The sequence below is a fragment of the Planococcus citri genome, chromosome 3 (genome assembly GCF_950023065.1).
Source record: "Planococcus citri chromosome 3, ihPlaCitr1.1, whole genome shotgun sequence".
NCBI classification, from domain to species: Eukaryota; Metazoa; Arthropoda; class Insecta; order Hemiptera; family Pseudococcidae; genus Planococcus; species Planococcus citri.
Window position 1 is genome coordinate 57,625,653 of NC_088679.1, and position 19,460 is coordinate 57,645,112.

Genomic DNA, 19,460 nt, shown 5'->3' on the forward strand with positions numbered 1-19,460 from the left:
CCAACTTATTACATACATGATATCTAAAACATCAAAAAACCTTTTCTTATTATTGCTGTTTTTTTGTTCAATTCATGTTACCTAACTAATTTATTGATCAATTGAATTTCGTAACTTTTTTTTTCGTTTTTTTAATTGTTGCATTAATTATCCAAATTGTTATGAGTCTATTCTCGCCTATTTTAAGTTAAACCTGTGATTTATTATGTATTATATTGTGCAACAGAAGACGCTAAAGGCCTAGAAGCTGTTCGTCTTAAAATTGAAGACCACACGGAAAGAACCAGACAAGTCAATAATTTTCAAAAATGAGTCAAGGGTCGAATTAAATTTACATTGAGGAGTAAAAAATGTAGTCCATTTAGGTTTTGAAAAAAATTTGTTTTTTTGTTGTAAAAAAGGCCTTTGAAAAATAGAGGAGGGGAGAGAAATGAGCCGAGACCAAATCTGAGACAAAAGGAATAAAATTTCAACATCAATAACTATTTAGAATGCAAAATTTTTTTACTATGCCATCATGATAATCGATTTTCATCGAATTCAAGTTGTTGCAAAATAAGTACTAATTTTTTGGTTTTTTGCTTGATTTTTTCACGAAAAGAGTGACTTTTAAGCTCGTATAAGTTGCGTATCTCTTCATTTTTTTTCCCATTATGCCCCAAGATGTGTTTGTGGATGTTGTGTGATATGATTCCAGTCATTACCTACTTTTATAAAATTTTAATTCATGGCGAAATTAAAGCAGTTAGATACTTTAGAACGCCGTAACATTGAATATGATTACGATAGACCTATTTTATGAGGGAAAAAACAAATAAGTAGGTAGACAAATACTTTTCATCATTAATATTATTTTCAAATACCTATGCACTATGCAGGTACTACATTACACATCATAAATATTTTCGTGAATCTCGTTCTTTAACCATTGGCCGTTCGAAAACGAGCACATTATCACAGATAATTTCGTTCGAACCATCATCCAGAGAAGATTATTTCGTACTACTGGTTATGCGTAGCGTAAGTATAAGCTTATAATTTTTCGCCCCGTAAGTGCGAACATCACTCATCAGTAGATATCGTGGTTGTATGTTTTTTTTTTTTTAGGTAAATGGCCACAGCGAAATTATTGCACAAGCAATAAAATCCTAAACAAAAAATGCATTGTGTATTATTATGAAATTTCAAGATCTTGAAACCACCTTTCAAGCTTACCAATATTATGTAAGTACATATATATGTATTTTAGACCCATATACATGCTGTATTATTAGAGAAAATTGTAGGCATTCATACCTATCGTTTTATTCTATGAATTTTACCCGCTGAAATTGCGACCATATGATGGTGTTTTAATAATTTGTCAACTTGGGTACCTACTTATCTAAAACGATCTTCGTATTTAAATGAATTGGTAAGTTTTAAGGATTGAGCAGTGGAAGCGTTTAACAATTTAATAATTACGTTTATTCACACGAAAATATTATTTACTGAAAAGCAACATGAATGAGTTGCATCGGAAGTACATATAAAAGCGAATGAACTTTCCGTTGGAAGTTCATAACATAACAAACTAACAAGTTTAGTACTGAACACAGAATTCCGCAACAAATTCTACATATAAACTGTACATGACGTCATTGTGAAAATAATGAATTTCATGTCATTAGAAGTTAATTTCAATAATTCAAACAAAATACTCTTAAACTTGGCTATATGCAGGAGTCTCCATCAAATGGGAAAAAAATAAATTTTCAAGTGGAGAATTGCAGAAGTTTGATTCTTTTTACTCAAAATCCATCTATAGAGGACCTCGACCCCATAATTTTTTTATACCATAAGTAATAAGAAAATTTATCTTCAAAATTGTATCCAAAAAAATCTGAAGCAGAACCCTTAACCTGCCTAAATGGGTCAGTTGTCATTGTCATTTTGTCAATTCTTTCCAGCTGTCCAGTTATAGAGAAGTTGATGTTTTTTTTAATTACCATCATTTCTATCAAATTTGAGTATTTGAGATGAATTGATGAATATATTATCATTCACATTCCCTAGTAAAAAAACCAATGGTTTCAAATGAAAATATCATAGGGTACCTACCTATTTTCAATTTTGAAACCATTAATATTTTTTTATCAGGGGTTTTTCTCATGAATTCGTTGGTGTTTTATTGAAAAAAAATAAAAAATTGTTGAATCAATTGCCTAAATGAAAAAAATGTACGAAAAAAAATTATGAATTTTTTATTTTTTGTAAGCTGATCCAGGGGCGTGAACTGCGAACAAAAAAAAATTCGGTCAATTTTGAATTTATTTACTCACTATACTTATACTCACTATTTTATTCTCAAAAAGAAGTTCAAAAAAGTCGTACAGACAGTGAGCTCAAGTCAAAGGTCATGTAAAAAATCATACTTAGTTTTATTGAAATCTGCAAAATGATGCTTCTGGGCAAAGCACTGCCTCTTTACACATAATTATATATATTTTAGTTGTTTTCTGTTGAAAAATGTACATATTTTCATAATTTGTTAAATAACAATATAACATCTACGCCGAAAATTTTGCGATGTTCGGTATGTATTCATTTTCATTTTTTGTTCAACATCTTTTCTGCATTATTTCAAGAAATGATGTATTGAATTGATGTATGAGTATGACAAATTGACGGTGATTTGAAAAATTTAATTTAATTTAATATTAATAGAAGTCTCATTCAACAAAGTCTCTTCAACCTTTTCAATTTTCATCAATTCACTCGTACTCGTACTCACTCATCTTTTCAAGAAGGAAATAGATGTCTTATTTGTATGACGTCACACAACCTAGCCCAAGGTTTGAAGGTTATATTGATGTTTATTGTTTCCAAGGTTTCAAAATGATGGAGGTAGGTACTGCGGATCTATTTTTGTGATCGAAAACCAAAACATTCTCCTAAGTCCTAGTTTTTCAAAATCCAAACATTTTTTAATTACAATTTTTTTGAAAAAATGTAAATTTTCAAAAAAATTTGAAAAGGTACTGAATGGTTCCAATTTTTGTGTATTAGGTAATCGTAAGAAATAAAATTCGCGAAGTTCGCAACAGTAAGTAAGTAATGCATTTTACCAATCAATTCATAGCAAGTACCATACGTACGTAAATAAGTAGGTGAATTATAGGCAGGTACATACGTATGCTTAGAATTTGACCCACAAATTTTGCATGTTTACCCTCCCAACAATGATTAAAGATTTGTTTAAAAAAATAATGTTTACGTCGTATTACATAGGAATACTGATTGAAGTTGAAGTGACAAATATTTTCATCAACCCCCAAAACTGGAACGAGATATTAGGTAATGAGCAATGAAGGATACAGATTGCATAAGTTTGATTGGATTTAAACGAATAGCTCTGGTTTCTGTGGGTAAAAACCAATATTGCATTACGATAAGTATGAGAAAAATTTAAATGATTAATAAAAAATCGAATTTTCATATGCAAATTCACAAATACGAAATGCTCGATCACGATCTCGTCTGTTCGAAGACTACCGAGAACAAACCAGGGACTGTTAGACGTTACATTCAAAGATTCAAATTACTTGGTCCCGGTATTGGAAAAGCTCGCGATATCGATGCTGAAAAGTCTAAAAGTCGATCACTGATGGAGAAAACTTCTGAATATCAAGTCTGAATTCTGAAAACTTGAAAAAACCTCTCAGAAATTATTTTCTGACATGCCAGACTATCAAAACTTGGAAAAATTTGCATACAGTTCCTCGTAATTTTTGGTAATTTTCCAGTAAATCATTGATTAACGAGTATTTTCTGGTAGAGTTAGTAAGTTTTGGTAAATTAGATACTGTACATATGGTAATGTTGGAAATATCTAGAAAGTGCGCGCTGGTATAGGTAAGTAGGTAATTTTTGTTTCTTTTTCTTTTTTAAAAATTTTTCACAATTTGGATTATATTTCACTGTTTTCCCCCGATACTTTCAAGGATTTTTCTTCAAGTTCGTCTGGTTTTCAGTTTAGTTTTACAACTTTTTCTGAATATCTTGATGAATCAATTTTAAATTATTGATGAAGCTTTAATTACTCGCTGACAATTTTTTTCGTGATTTTTTTACAACTTCAACATTATTTTCAAAAATGTCTCTTTATTTTGCTAGGTTTAAATTTCTTACCTCACATTTTCCGAACTTGTTTCCTTGGATGAGAAAATAATTTCCTATTTTTAATTCTTCCCCCTCGCCCCCCCCCCCTTACCTGAAAAATAGCGACGACAGTAAGATTTTTATTTCTCGTTATCTGAAAAAATTCAAGTATTAGAAAAAAGTTTTGAAATTGAAAACTTGAATTCCAACACCTCAATTTAGTTCTCACTTGAGTAGAATTGACTCACGTAGCAATTTCTCCACTCTCTATTAAGACAAACCTATGCCTCCTAGACTTCAAAATAGCTAGAACTGCGTTTAATTTTCGTTAGAAATAGCATTAAACAGTAGGTATTATTTTAGTATGCTTCAAAACGAAGCAATGATTTACACTGCCTGATTTTTTTGTTTGTAAAGATTAAAGGAGCCACAGTAAGTTGATGTTTAAAATCAGCTATACTTATGTTGGGCATTTCATCATTTTTTGCACTGAAAAGTTCTGCATTTTGGTTCTCTCAACCTCCAACCCCTTGTTACATCCCTCAGTTGGTATTTTTTTATATCTTATTTTTTAAACGTAAGTTAACTATTTTTGTTTTGTTAATAAAGGCTACATTCGACGAAAATGGAGTGAAATTTTGAATTTGAATGTTTACTGTTATTTTTTTTTCTTCTTCAAACATGGTTAAGTATAAAAATCGTACGTTTGAAAAATTGAATAATCTGATCAACGCAATATTGGACATGGAAAACACACTTATGCCTATAGGTATAAATCAAGATTAGATATTGTGTTGAAGTATAAATGTCAGACTGGAATTATTCTATTTAGTTTCCAGAGATTTGGGTAGGATAAATTTGAATGTCAACTGCTGTTTTTTTCCTCATTCGAACATGAATCATGATTGAGTACCCTTTTAATATATATAGAATATAGATTGATTGTAATACCTACCTAGGTACCTAATAATTGGATAGGTACTTTTCCAATTTGCAAACGATATTATACTCTTAGGTTATACGGTGAATTACATTAATTTGTGCGTTTATTCACAGTGTTATCCGAGCTTAAACTTTTCCAGAGTCTCAGACGTCCATTTTTAATATTCATTAATTTTTAAAATGTCTGATATATTTTTTTTGCCGGACTACTGAACATTTTATCGTTATTCGGATTGATTTCTACGAAATTCATTGAAATTTTGGTTTTTCGGTTCGTACTGGACTATTGGTGTTGACTGCTAGAGTTTGAGCGGGAATAACCTTGCCGCAAAATTCGTGTACGTCCAAGTTTTTAGTGAGCTGTTGGAGGTGGGGAGGAGAGTTAAAATAGTTTGAAAAGTTAAAATAAGAATTGATTTAAACGAAATCGAGGAGCAATTCAGAATTGTTCATTATAACTATAAGATCCGATTGTTTTCATTTTCATATTGTATTTCTATTGTGATCTTTAACTATTGCTGCTTAATTGCTTTCTTTTCCTATCGCTATTTTCACCTCTTCTCTTCGTACTATTCTGCAACCTACGAGTGTCGCTTAATTTATTTAAAAATCTAGCAAATAATTTCACTATACCACGTGATATTATTTTGCTTTTACATACCTACTACAGAATTGTAGGTACATTGTTATTTTTTCAAATATCAATAAAACAACGACGACAATTTGGAAGATACCATGCAGTATTTTCAAATTTTACAAACGAGATCGAATGATGATAAAAATTACGTGATTCTCCTACATATATCACACGAAATTCTTGTCAAATATTTTGATTTCGAAAATACGATCTGAAAAAATCCGTTGATTCATTCACGATCTCAGAAATTACAAAAAATCAAAATACATGATGCCTAGATAGAAATTTCTCCCGATACCTAAATCTACTAAATCTTCTAACAAGAATAATTTTCTCAAAAATTAACAAAAAATTAGGGTTTTCATAGCAACATGGCTATCCCAACGCATATAGGTACAACTTGGTGCAGATTCTTGGTGTTTTTTTTTTTTTTTTTTTTTTTTACATAATATTGCAGTCGATGCAGGACGGTACCCGACCGCATTTGCGGAAATAACGAACGAACATGTCGATATAAAAAAGAATTCGATGTTATGATGGATTTAGGAGATCAATTAGCGGTACTCCACGTTTTTGGAAACAGAACTGGTCCAACAATACCCCGAAGAAGTTCTGGGAACAGAAGGGGCAATGTGTTAGTTCATCCAAAAAATGGATGCAGAATGTAGATAAGTAGATTAAGTTTTCATTCATTCATTCATTATGATTCAACCGTTTACATAAAATAAAATAATGTTAATTATGTTTCCGATTTTTCATTATTTATTTCGACTGCTCTGCGGAGGAAGGGCCAAACTGCATTTTTACACCCGTTTCTAAAACGGTAATCGCCATACACATGATTTTATAGCAGTATAAACTAGGTTTCAAATTTTTCTCGCCTTTATTCATCATTCACGTACAACATTACGTGAAAAAATCACAGTTGGGTTCAAAAATTTATTAACAAGGAATGTACATATTTATAGTAACTGATGAAGATTGGCCCTTTGAGCTATATTATATTCAATTTTTACAAAAATCATAAGGGCCAATCTCTGTTGAAATCTACTGAATGATTATTGGTCACTTGGCAATCTTAAGCCACTCCTCCAGACATCGATGATATTCATACCTACTAATTTTACTTATTAATCACGATTATGTTTTAGTTCTCAATATACCATTGAATGAAACTGTGTTCAATTATTCAACAATCTCTCAGTTTGATCGACATACTGGTACGATTTCACCATTCTTGGGTAAGGGATATTCTTGTTTCTTCTCTTGTCGTTTCTGATTCTGATAATATGCCATATGCCACAATACAAACTCCTTCTTTTGTATTTTAGGAAGAACCCAGTAATTTGAAAAAAAAAATCATGTTTTTCTTTAATAACTTTTGAATGGTTGATGCTGCAGATTTGAATTGAATATCAGCTTGTAGAGGAGAAAAAGTAGATCATTTTTCATGCTTCAAACACCAATGTGCCCACTCAAAATTTTGAGAATTTTTATCCAAAATGGCAATAGCAAGGTACCATCTGTATTATTAACAAGGGCATCTCGCGAATTACGAGAAATTTTTACTTTCAATCCTTTGGAGAGCATTCCGCCTCTCACTTGTAGCATTTTAAATAATGATTTTCACACACACCAGGCAATTTTTTTCAACATTTTCAATATGAATCACTTCAAAATTTAATTGAATAATCGCAGCATTTGGAATGAAAACAACTGGGAAAGTTGAAAACTTTGTCTTTGATGATCAATAATTACTATTAAACAACAGCGGTAATGTTATCTTCCAGAGAATCGTCGATAAAAGGTGTTGTTAAAACCTCACAAATTATTAACAGCGGTTGTGTTGACTCTAAGGATGGCACAGAAAATCAAAAAACACGAAGCAAAAATAATTATTCTCGATTTGCCCTAGAAAACTACGCTATTCTGTTGGAAAAACAATACAGTTTGGCCCTTTCTCTGCTCATAAAATCAGATTGGCCCTAAACAACTTCACAGTTTGGCCCTTTTGACTTTCGTGAAATTTGCAAAATTAGTTTGGCCCTTGGGTGTAAAAAAACAGTTTGGCCCTTCTTCCGCAGAGCAGTCGATTTAAAACTGCCACAAATTAATTTTTTTTTTTAATTCTCACTAATTTTGATGCTTTCAACCCGTTATTATTCAGCGAGCATAACACATAAATGCAAAATAAATATTCGGGTTTCCGGTTTTAATCTTTGCAATTTTGTCTTCTTTGAGTGATAGTAGGTTGCTGGCGAGATTTTTGGCCATCAGAGCGTCGAGGACAAAGTTCGACTCGCTGAAAGGGAAATACGATAGTCTCCTGAAGATGAAGGCGATCCAATATTCAATGCCGTCCACGTCGTCTTCAACTCCGTCAGCCCCAGCTTCGAAAGTTCCTGCCCAGAAAACCGAGGCAAATTACGCCAATCCGACAAACAAAGGACAAATTCCGTCTTTGATGTCAGTTCCAGTCAACCCTTCAGCTTCGAAATCCGATACCTCGCCCTCGCCACCGTCCAACGCAAAAAAATCAAAGTTCAGCGTTGCCAGTCGACTTCAACCAGAAAATTCTTCAATGGCAAGAAAAACTGGAACCCAGCCGACAGGTCGAGATCGAAGTCCCCTACGTAAGGAGAATATTAATTGGAAAAAAGCCCAAGTGGCGGCGGAAAGACAACGCCAAATTCCGGCACGTATTCCAGGGATTTCTCCCCCCCCGTCCCCTCACTCCAGATACAATGCAACGAGGAGATCCCTACGCCTGGTACCAAGGACGCAATGGACTTACAAGACTAGATCCTGCAAATGACGTGAGATACTGGATCTTCCAATTAATTGTAGGTACCTAGGAAGTTTTCAAAAGTATGGGCATCAAAAAATTCAAAAAGGTATAACCAAGGGTAAACTATTTTTCACCAGTATTTCCATCAAAATCCATTCGTATCTCATAGTCTCAAATGATACTTTCGTAGTTTGGAAATTTGTATTTTTTAGTGTTTATTTAAAAAACGAGATGATAACGTGAAGTAATTGCAAAAAATGCAGTAAAATTGAAAAAGATCACAATGGAGGTGATGGTTATTATTTTGTCAGAAATTGCCACGATCACCAACACAGCAGCCTCATCCGATTATACCTACAAGAGATACCTACCTAATTACTGTTTGTTTGAACATATTGGTAAGGTATTTCACACCTTGCTGGAATTTTTGATAGCTATGCGGATTTTGCCAACGTTATCCACCATTATTTACCATGTTATTAGAAAACTTGCTCCGAACAAAAGAGGTCTTTATAGGAAATCCAGAACATTAAAAAAAGTGACGCACAAATGTTTTATATTTTGTAAGCAAATCCTTCCCGATCTCTGTAGGCGGCAAGACGACTGGAAGACCTATTGAACCCTGTTCCTGCGTTGAAGAAGTGGAAAATGATCATCCAATAACACTTTTCAATTTTGAGACTGTCCTTCGCCCTCGCTTGACTAGTGCAAAATCGCCATTTTTTTCTAAATTATTTTACTAGAGAAATATTCAACAGAATTTTTAAAAATTTTAAGAGAGAAAAAACTGGATCCCATAAGAATAATGGTGGCTATTTAAACAGATTTTAATCAGAAATGAAAAATGTTCATATTTTTTATAATATTCAATTTTTATTTATTTTTTTCAACTTTTAAAATTTTAGGGGCTTCATAAGAGGGAACCAATATTGTTTGGTGAACCGAAGAAGGGGTTTTCTCCAAAAGGGACGATTTAAAAAATTTTTAGAACCCCTAATGGGAAATTTACCAAAAAATTTACCGACTTTAATTGCTGTATGATTTCATAAAATGATTTATTATTCGACGAAGACCTTGACAGATGGTGAGATTTGGTGAAAGTTTGAAATTTCATACTTACTACAAAATAGAAAAACGAATTCCGAAAAAAGCAAGTCTTATTTCTACAGTAAGTAATCGAATACCTTCCTAACCTACCTACATAAATATAATAAAGTAAGTACATCATTGCTTGTAAGGAACCTCAAGCTCCGAATTCATTTTTTTAAAATAATTATTGTGCAACTGAACAAAACATTAAAATCCATTTAAAATTTAAAAAAATTATAAAAAGTTATTTAAATTCATATGAACCGAAAAATAATCAGCAGTTAATAATTTGATTTATCAACATTTAAATAGGTTTTTTGCTGATACAGATTATTACTTATCACTTCACTTTATTCATTCGGAAATTTGATACCTACAAAAATTCTTCGTCTTGAATAAATAAAATACCTAATTAAAAATAAATTAAAAAAATGATAATTTCCGCATTTACTCTAAGAATAAATATTTCGTGAATTTGAATTTCTCTCAATTTACTCGAATTGGAAATGGTAAAACAACGTGATTTTTCGAAGTTCTATTCCAATCCAAAGAGTCAGGGACCTACATACATGGCATTCCGTCATTGACAGATCTAATCGGTTTGAGCTCATGGGGGGCCTAAAATTCCGTCAGGATTTTGAAAATTCGAAAAAATTCCCCATAAATGGCATTTTATAATCAAGTTTTAAGCAAAAAACATGCCCATAATTGAACATTTTCTTTGGAGAAAAAGCTTTACCGCCATTTTCCCCCAAGATCTCCAAAATAATCGATCTTCGGATCGATCAAATATTAAAAACAAATTACTTTAACCACGCGCGAGGTGGGTTAGCTACAAGACTAGGCAGGGAAATCGCAAGGATTCCCATGAGCCTCAAATTACATCAACACGACAAAGAACCAGCTAATGCGTATAACCGAGACCAAATGAAGATTTAGCACCAAAATAGATCGCTATATAGGCAAAGATCTTATTCTTTTTAATCACGTGATACTTTTAGTGCAATTATTGCTAAGTACACATACAGATTGTAAATAAAAATGATTTACGACTCTTTTTCCTATTTAAAGTAATAAATGTCATAAAAGTACAAAGCCGCAAACTCTTTTTCTTACCTACCTACCTACCGTACCTAGAGACAATCATTGCACATTCCGCGATCCTCCGGCCATTGACTCGAACCTTTTCTTAACTATATGAAGGGTTTGGTCAATGACCTGACGGCAGGTACGTAATGTACATACGAAACGTCATTCTATTTACAGCTACACACGTTACCGGATATTTTCAATATAGGGAGTTCGTATTATAAGCACTACCTACGGCAGTGGGGCCAATCTGCCTCATGTTTTGGAAAACCAAGAGATAATGTGTTTACTTTACCATTTTTTTGTAAGTAATTTTTGTTTCTTTTTCTTTTTTTTTCAAATTTTACACAATTTAGATTATATTTCATTGTTTTTCCTCCGATACTTTCAAGGATTTTTCTTCGATTTCGACTAGTTTTCAGTTTAGTTTTACAACTTTTTCTGAATATTTTGAATTTTAAATTATTAATGAAGCTTAAATTGCTCGCTTGTAAATATATTTCAAAATTTCGTTTTTTTTGTTGTTTTTTTTTCAGCTGAAATAGGTTACCTACCTTACCTTTTCCTCTTACCCACCTGTGATCCTACCCTTGTTCTCATTTCTTTTTTCCAGTACTATTTTATTTCCTATTCCATGCTCAAGTTTCACTGGTTACATTCCCTCCAAGTAAAATGCCAATCTTCACGTAAAAATTTCCCCACGTTATTATATATTTCTCCGAACCTTAGGTCCAAAAAATGGAGCTCTACAATTATTTATTAAATCGACCTTGTGGAAAAATGTTATCATCACCAAGAAAATGTACAGATAGATCGATGCCCTTATCTTGAATAGATATTTATAGATGAGACTGAGATCACGTACACAGACGAAAAGATAAGCGACGTCATAACATTTTCAATTTTCAAAATAAAGATACCTTCAATTTTTTTTGCGTTTTTTCATAAAAACCTCTTCTTGAAATCATGGAATGGTACTTATCTATCAGTTATTTCATTATGAAATTTTATCTTTCATGATAAAAATCTCTGGCGAATGTGACGGCTATTTGAACTTTTTAATTGAACTACCTATAGTATATTTCGAAGTATTAAAAACTGAATTATTCGCTTATCACCAAGTATGTCAGTAACATTTTTCTGTGTAATATTGTATGGAGGGAAGTACTTTTCATAAAATTAAGCTACATAATCAAATACAAAAACATATCAGTCTTACGTTTGCTATCTTTTATGTCGAAAAAGCGTATCTACAATTGGTATTTTTATAGCTTGTCCGAATGCTCACTTCTTCCCCACAGACAGGTTTCAGACCAAATTTCACCCACATGACTGCATCAATGCATCATAGAATATTTATTCATGAGCCATATTAAAATTTGAAAAATTTGTCAAATTCAGAATAAAAAATGGAATTTAGCCCCAGAAATTTGACATTATGATGCAAGTACATATTTGAAAAAAAAATCTCGAAAATTTCTTTCAAGAGCCGAACGATTTTCTCGGAGTTATTTTTAAAAACTTTATATCCATAAAAATTCAAAATTGAGAAAGAAATTTTCAAAAAGTGCTCTTGATCGAAAGGTTTTTGTTTTTTCAATATTGTAAAGGAAATTCGAAAAGATGCATCTTCAATTGGTTATACCTACTCGCAAAGACCACAAACGGAAACTGTAAATTGAATTGTGGCTAAAATTGTAACTTCTATCATTAGATACACCGGAATTGATTCATTAACTTACTTGGCACTAAGATTTAATAAAGGAAAATCTAAGCACTTACCCAATCGTTGATGTAGGTATAACATTTTGAGTTTCTAACTTACCTACCTAAGACAGAGAAATGTCTTCAATAGATTCAACAACGATGCACCTGCGAAAATACGAGTACGTACCTATAGTGATTTAGATAACTAGAATTAACAAATCTTTTTCAACATCGTACCGCACTTGATAATTATTTTAAAAACCTAAATTTCTTACTTTAATAAAACTTTCTGTCGATAAATTCAAAAAAAAAAAAAAAAAAAAATTGAAAAAATGGACGTACTGATGTCAGGGGCGAAGCTATGGAGTAGGAAATCTTGAAAGTGCCAAATCGCAAATTTACCCCTTTCAACTGAATTGCTCGTGTTATATTTTTTTCAAATATTATTAAAATTCTTCATTTTTGATGAAAATTTGAATAATTATTTTTAAAAGATGTAATATGAATAGATAGATGAGAAAATGAAAGAATTCCCTTGTGCAAACGCGTGAGTCAGAATTTTTCCACGACAACACCGTGGAAAAGCCTCAGCGTCGGAGTAGCGATTTAAAAAAAAATTAAATTTTAAATTTCACTGTGGGAGCTAAACTCAAAACTGGTAGTTAAAATAAATTTTAATGATGGGGTACTTGGGCCAAGAGCTACCACTTAGATCACTTTTCATTCAAATTCCCAGGGGACACGTCATGAGGTTCCCTTGAGATGTTCTTTCGATAATTTGTATAAAATGGACCTTTAAAAAATTTAATTCAAAGTTTGAACTACTTTGGAAAAAGTTTTTTGTTTGTAAATTTAAAAAGCTACTTACCCTTGTTGAAGAAAATTAATTTCAACGATGGCGATCAAAATATAATGGCGGAACACACACTTGAATTCAAAATATTCCAGATTCATATTCAGGACAGTTTTCAACAAACAATTTCATCGCTTCGTCGAGGCGAATTAATAACGACTGGTCCGAAGATTCACGAAACATATCGAAGGTTTTCAATTTGAACATAATGACAAAATTAATATAAAATTGGTATAAAAAGTTTTTTTATTTTTTTAAATAAAAAACTGGCACCCTCCACCATTTGGATTTTTTATGCCTTTCTCACACGCAGAAAATTTGAACATAATCAAAACCAGTTTGCAAAATTTGAAACAAAATCTGTAAAAAAATTGCTTTTGAATAAATTTACACGAAAACCAGGAAACTAAGGCAAAATGTACTATAAGAAGTTTCAAAGATCACTCAATTTCTTGAAATTGCCAGTTTTTCAGGATCAATAATAAAATAACCGTGAACCAAAAAAATTACCAATAACTTCACATCATTTACAAAATTTTCAATCTTGAATAAAACTTTTGTGTCACTCTTCTGCACATACTACTTAGGTATAAAAAAAAATGTTTCAACTTTCGATTTACGACATTTCATTGATTGTCAAAAATTGAAAAATAAACAAATTTTGATGTGATTAGTTTTTAATTCAGCTCTAAAATTAAAAAAGTTGTTGGAATTCAAAAATTTTTGATTTACTAAAAATGTTATTAAAGTGGCAATTTTTGAGTTCCGAAAACTTTTGAAAATGTAGAGTAAAAAAAAGTGATCATACTTAACAAAATTTGTTTATTTTTCTACGTACTATTCATTTTCGCAATCATCTTTTCCATCGTGATTTTTTGAAATAAAAAATCATTCATAGACTCTACAATTTGCAAGTTAGGCAAAAAGTCAAGATACATAGATCATTTTTCGAAGTACAGGGTGCCCAGAAATATCGAGTACCCTAAAGAAAGTTTTTCATTAAAAATATATGTTGGCAACGTGAAATAGATGCATATGATTGGTGGAATGTTATCTCTCCAGTCCAACAACCAATCATGTGCTATCATTATTATCATTCACTGTGACCAACCAAAGTATTTTAGTAGAAAACTTTTTTTAGGGGTACTCGATATTTCTGGGCACCCTGTACAAGTACCTACTGCCAAGTGCCAACTCCCCTGATCAAAATTGGATTTCGACTCTCAGATTTTGAAAACGTATTTCGCCCCTTCAATTTTGAACATAGGCAACACCTAACCTTCTTTCTTAGTGGTTCCTGGTTGTATCCAAATCTTCAGATTTACGTAGTAAGCAGATAAATCATCCAAATTGCTTCATTGGAATCAATATTACCTACCTACGTATGTAGTTATACATTCAGAAACTAGATGTCACTAGTATGATATGAAATTTCTCTTTTGGCACTGTTAAAAAGTGGTGAAATGTTCTGTTTTTAGCCGTTTTTCAGGAAACAAACCGCACACATTGTACTAAGTATGCGTTACCTAACAAGCAACAAATTTCATTACTAAATAAAGAATTTCTCATTTTATTCCACTTTTCAACTACATAAAAAACAACAATCAAGTACACTTTTATGCTTGCAAAAAACAAATCGAGCAATCCGCAATTTCATTTTATTTAAATCGTAATCGCAACAATTGAATCACATATGAACATTTTAAGCAAATATAAAAAATAATTAAAATGGGCAGTACAATGAATTTGAAAATATACGATTTTTTTTCCATCAACGTCCAACTTATAATAACATTTTCTATTACGTCGAATAAAATCAGCGATAAATTGTGAAAAAAATATACTAAAAAGGAATTCTCTACGTACGAATAAAAATATAAGTAAAAAAAACAACAAATTTCCTAAATAATTCTATCACAAATTTGTAGTAAAAATTAAAACATTTGACTAGATGGAGAATTATTATTTTTTTATTACAAATCATGGACAGCACAGCTACTTGGAAGTGACTTATAGTGGTAGTGTGCGAGTATCGAGTCTTCATCGGGTTGGAATTCGTTTTGTAGCTCATCTCTGACCTGAAGAATAAAACAATTTGATGATATTAATACATTAAAGTACGTAAGTAAAAAATTAATTTATATCAGAAATATGTATTATTATAACAACGAGTTGGCTTAATAATCTTCAGTAACTGATTCTGATCACGCAATTGGTAGCGTTCGTAGTGTAATGTTTTATAGCCTCTCGACGGATAATTTATGTAATTTTATACGAGGTAAAATGGCGATAAAACGTTTATTTAAATTAATTTCGCAGCGCCGCCGATCCTATGAACTACGTTTATGTTTAGGTTTTCGAATTACTATGAAAAATGATACAGTTCACCTTTGGAAAACTAAACGTTTCGTGTAATTTGTTTTTGCTTGATAGTAAACAGAGCAGAGCACTAGGTTATAAGTAGGCATATCTCAATGAGTAGGTAGCTATAGGAGCTTCCATTTTTTATTTTTCAATTTTTTTAAATTTTTATTTTTCATTTTTTTTGAGAAAGCTGATTTCAACGATAAATGAGGCATATCAAATTGTATCAAATTGAAATAGGAAGCAATTGATAGTGAAATAAAAAAAAATTGATTTACTTTCTTATGCATCGAAATTAGAAAAATCTGCTCCAGATCTCAAAAATTATGGAGACCGGCTCTCAAACACTTCGAATTTGAATGGAAGCGAAATAAACACTATCCCAAATAGACCTCTATCTAAAATTTCAGATCGAAAATGAGCTACTTATTTCCAACAGTCCGGATCACTTTGATCAAATTTTGTCAGTGGAAATAAATTCGACGTTTTAAAAAAATCCTCGCCAAAATTTCTACTTGACTCCAGGCTATTGTGATTAAAAGTTTTTTTCTCCAAAAAAGAAACAAAGGGTATTTTTTTGTAACTTTTCTTATTTTTTCGATTTTTTTCAATTTTCAAAAAAATCAGTGCAAAAAAGTGTTTTTTCAGCTAATTCAAGGTTGTTCAGTCTGAATCTGGAGTCGATTTTTAGCCCTCGTCATTTGTTCATAAAAATAGATAAATCCCCCCCCCCTCGTTTGAAAAAATCTAATTTTCTAAAAAAATTTTTAAAAATGTGGAAGGATTTTCAATTTTCAAAAAAATTAAGTTACAGGTGTTTCCGACTAATTTGAGGTCACAATCTGGCGTTTTCCCTCCTTTATTAAAAAAGGACGAATTTTTCCGGGAAAATAATTTTTATATGCCATTTTTCAATTTCTTGTTTTAAAATTCGATGCCACTTACAAAGAAACCTCTCGAACTGGCTGCCTTCGATTTGAACGATTTTTGGAAAGATCATGTTCTGAAACCCCCTTGACCAAAATTTTAGCTGCTCAAATTGATTTGTTGATTTTTGGAGAATTTTTGAATATTCAAAATTGACTAGGTATTTTTAGTCATTTCGAAACCTCTCCTACGATTTTCGATGTCTCTAGAAGGAATGTAAATTAATTTGGGTAGCTAAAAATCCAGTTGTGGCTTATTCCCGACCTAATCAACGAATTTTTCTATGTTAGATGAAATTTAGAGACGGACCTTCGAGTTCGTCTTTCCAGCATTCCATGAGGAAAAAATTCTGAAAAAATCTAAAATTTTCTATTCGAAAGAAATTCTTTGAAATTTGCACAAATGGCTGTATGTATTTTGTTCAAAATCTACCTTCTAATTCCAACTACTATGGCCGGTCATTCTGGAGCCTCCAGTGCGATTTTTGATACCTCGAAAATTTAAAAATGTCCCCATAAAGCTTGAAAATAAGTTTGGGTAGCTAAAAATTGAACTGTGAAATTGTATTTTGTCTAAAATAAATACCCGGAATCCAAATTACGCTATTCTGAGTCATTCTGGAGCCTTCGGTGCGGTTTTATATTTCTGGGAGATATAAAAATTTCTCTAGAAGACTTGAAAATTAATTGGGTAGGTAGATTAAATCAAACAGGTCGAGGATAAGCCAAATATCTCGACTTTTTAGCTGCTCAGGTTAATTTTTATGTCGATTTATTATTAAATCCATGACCAATTTCTACTCATCATTTTATTGAAAAAAAAAAAAACAAAAACAAAAACAATGAAAATAAATAGCTAAAAATAAAAGGTTAATTTTGATTTTCAAAAATTTCTCAAAAATCGAAAAATCATATCGAGCAGCTAAAATTTTAACTATGGGGGTTTCAGATTATATTCTTTCCAAAAATCATGTTCTCGTTCGAATCGGAGGCGGAAACTTGAGGTTCTTCGGTCAGCAAAAAATTATGGCCAAATGACCACAAGACGTACCTACGAAAAATTTCAAAGCACCCTGCCCAAAATTATTCTACATTAACATGAAATATTATCTATTATTTCTTACAAACATTCGCATAGATACTCTTCTTATTCCAAAATTACGTACTTTTTCAACCTGTTGTAAAACTCGAAGAACGTTCAGTCCAACCAGCTTCTTTATTTGCGTTTCATTCCAATCGTGATCCCTTAATAAAGTAGTCAACAGGTCTGGATAATGAGAGACGTCTTCTAAGCCACGGGTGGTGCTGTGAAAAAATAAAAACAAAAACATTATTAGGGTATACCTATATAAATTACATATTTTTCTATAATAAATAAGTAACATTGACACAGGCAACTCACTGATTGATACCATCGTAACCAGAACCCAGACCGATGTGATCTTCACCGGCGATATTTCGAATATGATTAATATGAGCTGTAAACAGAAGAAAAGTTCGTATTACATATTTGGATAGGTATCATAATTTCTCGATTCAAAAAAATAATACAGCTATATAGCTATAACTAAGTAACTACCTACAGAACACATTAATACTAATTTAATTGCAGGAGCAGTACGACGAAGATATCGAGACTATAGTGCCAATGGCCAGAATTTGAAGGCATTATCTACGCCATAAAACCCTAACTTATGGTAATAATAACACCACAGACGAGTAAGTAATTCAACAATTTACGGTTTTATTAGATGTAAAATCTACCTAGCTATTCGAGTAAATACTTGACCAAACGTTTGAACTTACCAATAACTTGGTCCATTGTTGATATAGTATTACAACTAATAAAATAAGGATAAAAGGTAACCATAACGACTCCGCCATTTTGCGCCTACAAAACATACAAACAATTCGCATTATAAATGTATCAAATGGGTACGTACTATTTCGATCGAAATTACATTCAAAGTTTGATTTTTTCATCAATACATACAATAAAATACCACCATTCCGTGCGAGCAACGCAATCCTTTTCGAAACAAGCGATACAATTACACCTACCTATTCGATAATTGAAAAAACTCCCAACGTAGGTACCTAAGTATTAAAAATTATAAAACAGAACGTAGCCAAGAATGAATAAGCCAAGAGGTAGCTTTTGGCGAAAAGTTCAAACTATACCAGCTTTTAATCATGTTTCAACATCTGCGTTTTAAAAGTCATTCTTGATGAATAACCCAACTGCTCTTACTTTTTGAAGCTGGGTATTTCGACGAGCATGATTGTTAATTCAATTTTTAACCCTTCTTTCACCAGTAGCGAATTCTTTTCGACCAACTATGTATAATTTTGTTACCTACCTACGCGTACCTACAAATATACGTTTTCCTGCCTCAATTTTAAAACTAGATTAGCGGTTTATTTCAAATACAAAATGAGTATTTGCTACTTCATTCCGACGTGAATTTCTATCTCCACAACAGATTCATTCGCCTCGCCTATTATCGCTACGTTGTACGTACTTTTTACAGTCTAATTAAAAATTCTTCGCGGCTTCGTCGAATCAAAATAAACATTCGTATGGAATATCTCTACGGCTACGGCGTACATCGTCATTGATATGATTTTTCCCAGCCCACCATTCTAAGCGTTACTTTTGCTATACGAATTTCGCTAATTCGATTAATTAAAAACACCCTCCACAACGAAACCGAGACAACACTGGGTACATTTCAAGCTGATTTTCTGTCTAATATGATGTGTTGGAAAACACCAACATCGTCAAGTTTTGCGGTTAACGATACAACGGCAACGAGTAGGTAATGTATAATTGTAAGTATGGTTTGCGTTTAAATTAATTAATTCTGTTTTGTGTTTGTTACTATTTTCTGTAAACCGCTAACTAATATTCAAGGTAATTCGTAA

The 19,460-nt window shown here is 31.9% G+C and overlaps 1 protein-coding gene across 5 annotated transcripts in view; it reads right to left on the reverse strand.

Moving 5' to 3' along the window:
- Window positions 1-14,854: 14,854 nt before the first annotated feature.
- The window catches only part of LOC135841343 (dipeptidase 1-like), a 705,386-nt gene continuing 700,780 nt past the window's right edge, over window positions 14,855-19,460 (reverse strand). For all 5 annotated transcript variants that reach the window (XM_065358264.1, XM_065358262.1, XM_065358263.1 and 2 more), the window contains 4 exons: window positions 18,342-18,426; window positions 17,938-18,013; window positions 17,702-17,840; window positions 14,855-15,323 (listed from right to left, as the gene is read on the reverse strand). In XM_065358264.1, the coding sequence (XP_065214336.1) occupies window positions 15,219-15,323; window positions 17,702-17,840; window positions 17,938-18,013; window positions 18,342-18,426 (405 nt within the window). In that variant the 3' untranslated portion in view covers window positions 14,855-15,218. The remainder of the gene's footprint in view (window positions 15,324-17,701; window positions 17,841-17,937; window positions 18,014-18,341; window positions 18,427-19,460) is intronic.